The sequence below is a fragment of the Enoplosus armatus genome, chromosome 2 (assembly GCF_043641665.1).
Source record: "Enoplosus armatus isolate fEnoArm2 chromosome 2, fEnoArm2.hap1, whole genome shotgun sequence".
NCBI classification, from domain to species: domain Eukaryota; kingdom Metazoa; phylum Chordata; class Actinopteri; order Centrarchiformes; family Enoplosidae; genus Enoplosus; species Enoplosus armatus.
The window spans coordinates 1,742,471-1,749,219 of record NC_092181.1 but is presented as its reverse complement, the minus strand read 5'-3'; the positions used below and the strand labels follow the sequence as shown (position 1 = coordinate 1,749,219).

General features: G+C 41.3%; 1 protein-coding gene across 1 annotated transcript; it reads right to left on the bottom strand.

The window, feature by feature from the left end:
- Positions 1–617: 617 nt before the first annotated feature.
- LOC139301206 (uncharacterized) lies at positions 618–3,133 on the bottom strand. The gene is made up of 3 exons (XM_070924540.1): positions 2,766–3,133; positions 2,594–2,627; positions 618–2,285 (listed from the first exon to the last, which is right to left on the bottom strand). Exons 1-3 carry the CDS (start codon positions 3,006–3,008, stop codon positions 1,900–1,902), a joined length of 663 nt encoding a protein of 220 aa, XP_070780641.1. The 5' UTR covers positions 3,009–3,133; the 3' UTR covers positions 618–1,899.
- Between the last annotated feature and the right edge of the window lie 3,616 nt (positions 3,134–6,749).

The following is a 6,749-nucleotide window of genomic DNA, read 5'->3' as shown; positions in this document are numbered from 1 at the left end:
AAACAAAAACAAAAAAAGACGTAGCGAAACTTTAAACTTGCAAAAACTGATTTTGCAATGGAAACAAGTTGTGAACACATCACTGACTTATCATCATCTTTAAGTTGATAAGTTGAACTTGTTTTGAAACAGTTGTTTATTTACATATCCAGCAGTTATGGAGCAACTCTACCATTTATATCTATATTCACTCTCATTTAGCTCTGTTTTTATCTGTCTGCTGTTAAGTGCTGAGCAGGCATTGTATAGTGGGTTTTTAGAGCTTTTTCAGGTCAACAGCTGCCAGCCGGCTGAAAACAACACTATGAGAGTGGTGAGAATGAACCAAAACAGTAAGGTTGGGGGCCTTACAGCTCCCCAATGAGCTGAAACTCACTATAAAACTCTGTAAAGCCAGGGGGAGCTGCAGATTTGAGTGATAATTCTCTGTAGGTTCATCACTACGAGTGACCATTTTCACACATTTGTTAAAAACATGTGGGGAATCAATAGTTTAGAAGAGCGAGCAGCCATAAAGAAAACAAATGGAGGAGAAATGGCAGAAATATGGGGAAAAAGCACACACACATTCACACACACGCATAGGAACCTGAAACAAAAGACGCACACAAAGTGGCTCGTAAACATGAATTCATTGATTCAAGAAAGCAGATCCAGTTTTTATCACATGCATAAAATGTGGACTTCTCTTGAAAAATAACGATCTAATTAAACCAACTGCAAATTTGAAATGGCATTCAGCATTTCCCTTCCAGGCTCAAATATTCGAGCATGCCTTCTGCTTTCTGCGTGTGCTGACAAAACGAAAGCCATAACTCATGTATATCACATTAGGAGTTAATATCTGTTTTCCCTTGACATCTGCACCTTGGGTTTATATCACACAGGATGTGTATTTGTGTTTGTTTGCTGGCCCACATTTAGTTTTTTTTTTTTTTTTCTAAACCACACTGTATGGTAAATAAACAGGAAGTGAGTCCAGTTCCCGGTATGGGTTGCGTAACAGCAGGGAACTTTCCCTTGCCTATAAACTTTTCATATATTCCACATGAAACTTTGTCGCAATCACTTTCACAATCGTCATTTTCAACTTTTCACACCAAAAGGATCTCAGTGTTCACCGTATCCATGTTAAATATGGATTGCAATACAATACATATAATGTATTGTATAATTTCCCTCCGGGGATCAATAAAGTGTTCCTGATTCTGATTCTGATACATTCAGCAATGTGTAGTCTGTCCATAGGACTTACATATTTTTCAAAAACAAAACATTTTTCACAAGATATTTTAGTCATTCTGGTCATGTTTTGATCACAGAAGGATCATTTTTATGGGACCTTGTTTCTGTAAAAGTTATTTTAAGTGCAGAGTGTTCACTCATCATTCGCCAGACTTAACTACAGTAGATCTAAATGAGGTCCCTGAGGAGCCTGTTCGGGGTTTTGGAGCAGAATTACAATCAGACATTTTTGTAAGCATCAACTTAAACCCCCCAGCCATTTATGAAATGAAAACAGAGCTAAAGAGTCACATCTAACCCAATGTAGGCTGATTAAACTTGCAGTGTATTGCACGTCAACATCAATGTAGTGATATCTACATCAAAATAAATGTCCATAAAAAAATAGGTACATAAATAGGTCCATATCAGCAAATAAATATATCATATACAGAATAAAATTCATACATATTCATACAGAATGAGTGTCTAGTCTTTTCCTTATGCTGTTTGCATTCTCATAAAAGCAGCTGTGAAAATGGCACCAGCGCCTGCCCATCCTCACCTACTTGGACTTTAGGAAAATACAAACTGGTGTTGTTCTTTAGTGACGACCCACAGGTCACGGGGGCAGTTCGGCATCTTGCTGACAATAGCGGCACTACAGTGTCCATGTTAGTCCACAAGGAACATCCCGAATCTTGAGCTGCTCAGCTCCAGTTTCCAGTTCTGCAGTCCCGCCTTTGGTACAGTCATCTGAGTGAGCAGACTCTGCCCGTCTATCCAGCTCACCGTCCAGCACTTCCTGCTCACAGGTGTCGAATCTGCCACCTCCTGAAGCTCCACCTCACAGGTGAGCTTATCACCCACGCGCACGCTGAGGAGGCCTGGGCTGCAGTTGTAGGTACAGGTGAGGTTGAGATCAATGTATATAAAGTAGGTCCCCCCCAGCTTGGGCTTCAGCAAACTCTGCTCTGAGTCAAACAAGAAGTTGCTTCCTACAGACTCCCCAGCAGCATAGTGGACTGGAGACCAGTGCATCGTGGAGGTCTTCAACTCGCCTGTAGGAGGAGACAAACATGTAATTTAGATGATGTTTACACAGTGCAACAGTGCTTGTTGGTCACATTCCTTTCTAGTGTTGTCTTGATTTCAGTCTCAAGTGATCTGACACAGCTAAAAAACATCTGGAATCTTTACTTTGATGCAACTGAAGGATCTTTATATCTTTAAAGAATATCTAAAAAATATCTTTTTGGAAAGTACACTTCATCATCTACCTACTCTAAATCTTTGTGCATAATTTTGTGAATCTGTCCTTAAACTTTCATGTTACTTGGCTGCTTTTAGCAAATAAAAGTAGACTTACTTGAGCTGGCTTCCAGATAGGCAAAGTTCTGCATCTGTTGACAAAACAGAAAAGATGAAATGGGTTAAAATGTGCAGAAGTCATGGGTCAAACTTGAAGAGCAGCTAATTATTATTATTATTACTAAAACAGCTAATTATTTAGATTGGAATAATATGAGTAGTCTGTTTACCTTGTATGCTGGGTTAGATGTGTCTCCTGTCCGCTTTGATGTCTGAAACTCAAAGGACGGAGGCGAGGACTCCAGTTTGGACCGCAGCTCCATCACCACCATCACTCCGCCGGCAGCCACAGCAGTCACGGCCACAAACAGAAAAACGATGGACATGACGAGAAAGATGTCCAGGCAGCTTCCACGCCGGCGCCCGCTCTTTTGGAGAGACTCAACGTCCACCTCTTTATTTTGGTGTCCCATCAGTTGGCAGTATGGTGCCTGGGCTTCGGGGATAATGTCCACGCCGTCCAGTTTTTAACTTCAGCGACTAAAAGTCTTCAGGGTGCAAATGCCAGCTTTGGAAGTTGTGCAGCTCCAGGTGTTCGGTGGTTTTACTTCCACAGGATAGTCCTCTTGATGTCACACAGCCCAGTCCGGGTGTTTAAGTGAATGTCTCTACTGAGAGCACCATGCTGGCTTTTTATAGTCTACTTTGATGTGCACTCAGTTTCAGACACGGAGGAAAAACGCGGAAGTCATGGGTTTCCCTCTCGCCTCCTCACACACGCCCCCCTCCTTCGCTGCGTGTTCAAGAGGTGAGAAAACGAGACGCACAGACTTTCCGCAGCTCTTCCTGCTCTTGCGCAAGTGCGCCCTGAAAGCCGCGTGTGCGGTGGAAAACGAAAGGGAGACGAAATGCGCTGCCTCCATTCCGACACAGTCAAGCAGACGCTCACCTTTCCCTCTCCACTTTGAGCCTCACAGGGCTGGCAAAAGTGGCACAATGGAGATAATGATAGCCTGACAACACGGTGTGTGTCTCTGTGTGTGTGGGGGGGGGGGGGGGGGGGTATGATACGATAGGGTGGGTGGGGCAGTCTAGAGAATGTGTTTCATCACCAACCTTTAAAAGGCTCTCGGCGTCACTCCTACAGGTTTATAAACCTGTCGCAATTCTGGCATAACCACGTGCCAGCTGGTTATCAAATCAGAATGTGACAAATAGAAAAAAATGGAACGGAAAAAAAACAAATATTCCCTTGCATTGCTCAGCCAATCAGATGGCAATCTTATCACGATCATGTGGGGGGGGGCTCAAGACTGAGAGGGAAAGGAGACAGGAGGGAAACTCATTTTCAGAGTGTTACTGTTCATGTGACAGAACAAAAGATCGACTTTTATGTGTTGCATCAGAGAATCGGAAAATAAGGATCAATAATCCTGGAAGATGCACTGGGACATTTAAAAGTGATTTACTTCTGTTCACTTTTGTTCTGGTGCTGTCTTTCATGGTTTGTAGATTAGTTCTAATCAAGCAAAGTCTTAAATGCTACAGCATACAATAGGTCTTTTTGGACTGGAGGAACTTTCTCATAGTTCTACAGTTGAAGGACCCAGGGGGAGAAACACAACTGACTTCAACTCGTAAAAGCGAAATCTAACATTTCTGCGTGACTGCGGCATGGCCTCAGGGATGACAATGTCGGTCTGTCGGTCTGTCGGTCCACCACTTTGGTCCAGGCTGACATATCTCAACAACTATCTGATGGATTGCTATGAAATGTGATACTGACATGCATAGTTCCCAGTTCCCTCAATTGTAATGACTTTGGTTATTCCCTGACTTTTTCTCCAGCGCCATCATCAGGTCAAATTGTAACTCTCAAATACTTTGGTTTATGACCAAATACATGCAAAACTAATGGCATTACCATCAGGCTCAGCTGTACTTTGTGTTTGGTGCTAATGAGCAAATATTAACATGCTAACTAAGACATAACTAACATTATATCTGCCAAACATCAGTATGTTTGTCATTGTGAGCATGTTAAGATGCTGACAGTAGCATTTAGCTCAAAGCACATCCTCACAGAGCAGCTAGCATGTCTGTACACTCTTCGTCTTATTCATCAATGTTTGGCTCAGTGAAGGCAGCATGCAGTGGGATTGCTGATAAGATGTAAGCTGCAAATGCAAATGCATGAATAAATGCATCTTGAGTCTGTTCCAGGCGAGCAGAGCTGTTACTGTACTTTTGGGCTTTGGGGTTACTTTCACCGTTAGATACAGTAAGTCGTGAACCGATCACCAGTGTTTTAGTGCAACTGGCATAATTACTGGTGAGGGCTTTCCCTCCTGCATCAGTTGGTGAGAGTTTACACTGGGATTTATGGTAATCACACTCAAATGCTCCATGCTGATCAAAACATAATCAGCTGATCAGATTGCAAAGAGAGAAATATCAAGGGAATGTTTGCGGTTGTTACTGAAAGGGAAGTGCATTTATATATATATAAAGACACACATAAGACGGGAAGTGAGGTCAGAGGTTCAGAGATATGTTTAGTTATCTGAACTGCTGAGAAAAGCAAAACGTGTCAAAGCTGATGCTAACATTATCAGCATATATATCAAAACAGTTGTCAGTTCAACAAAACAGTCCTTGATTAAGTGTCTTGATTAACAGTACATGCATAAATAAAGTACATGCGTAAATAAACTGTCCATATTTGAATAAAAATTTGGTTTTGAAAACCTGACAAATGATGCTTTCAAACACTGAGCTTTAAACACTTTCATCCTCAGGCTGGTTAACTTTAATGTAATGAAAAACGTGCATCATTTAATGGGAAGAATAATGTAAAAACAAAAATAATTATTTAAACATTAAATGAAACTCTCTGACTTTGATGTCAAAGAAACACCAACAACAATAATAATGTGTAAATACTGTTAATATTAATGCCTGACTATAGTAATTTACATATACAGTATTTGTTCTTGTGGAATATATTTCATGTGTATATTATTTTTGTCCTTGCTTTATTGTAATGCTTGTTTGGCGAGAAATGCTGAAAAGTGAATTATTACCATTTATGTTTATTCTGTCAAGAGGTGGAAAGTAACTGAGTACATTTTCTCATGTACTGTATTTAGTGTTATTGATATTGTATAGTATTAGAAGTGCAGTATTTATACAGTACATTTCACTTCTGTTGACAGACACTGTCCATCAAACTGCACATCCCCCAAGCTATCATGTATGACATATTCATCCTCTGTTACAGCTTTGTGTTCATTCAGTCTCATTTCCCCATTCCCACCTACAGTATGGCTACTATTGGGCGGGGAGCAGGGGGGGGTCTCTCTTTGAAAGTCCTCTTCTGAGGTTTCAACCATGTTTTCCCCTTCTGTGCTGTGGTTTTTTGGGGACTTTTTTTGTTCATCTTCTTAGAGAGCTTTGGCTGGGTCAGTAACCTTTGCTGTTGCAGGTCTGTAAATCCCACTGAGGCATTGTTTGTGATATTGAAATAGATTTCTCCCGCCGTATTCAGTGTTCCCATATAACATCATCTAACATTGTGCTGTGCAAATAGTAAAAAGAGAAGAAGAAAAGTGCTTCTGTGATTTAAATATCACGAGGAAAAGGCAGTGGGTATTATGGGAAAAATATGGGGACAGTTTCTGTGGGGGAGTGATAGACAGATGGGGAAGTCAGCATGAAACAGTGAAAAGGAGAAATATAGTATTACAAGTACGACATACAGTTTGTAGGCGGTCATATGCTCCTGCAGGGCAAAAACCCATGGCTTCTGTTCCCTAATGAAACTAACCACACTCATGCAAACACAAGCACACCGCCAGCAGGAACAGCCACACACAATTCCTCAAAAGATTCCACATTTATTAAGACAGCTTAACAAAAAACAAGTTTTTGCTTTTCACTTGCCCTTACCTGTTGCTATGGTAGCTGAACTGGTAGAGCGGGTGTCCCATGTACAAAGAGTCTTTACCGCAGCAGCCTGGGTTCGATTCTGGCCTGAGCCCTTTGCTGCCCTCTCTTTCTCTAATAATAGTGATTGTGTTTTAGTTTGTCTGTATGGACTGCTGATGAAAAAAAAGAAATCAAGAATCCTCCCAGGCGTCTGCGTTCCACTTTTCATCAGAGGAAGTGACATACAGCATTACTCAGCCAGTGCTGTAATGCGTCATGTGGAAGAA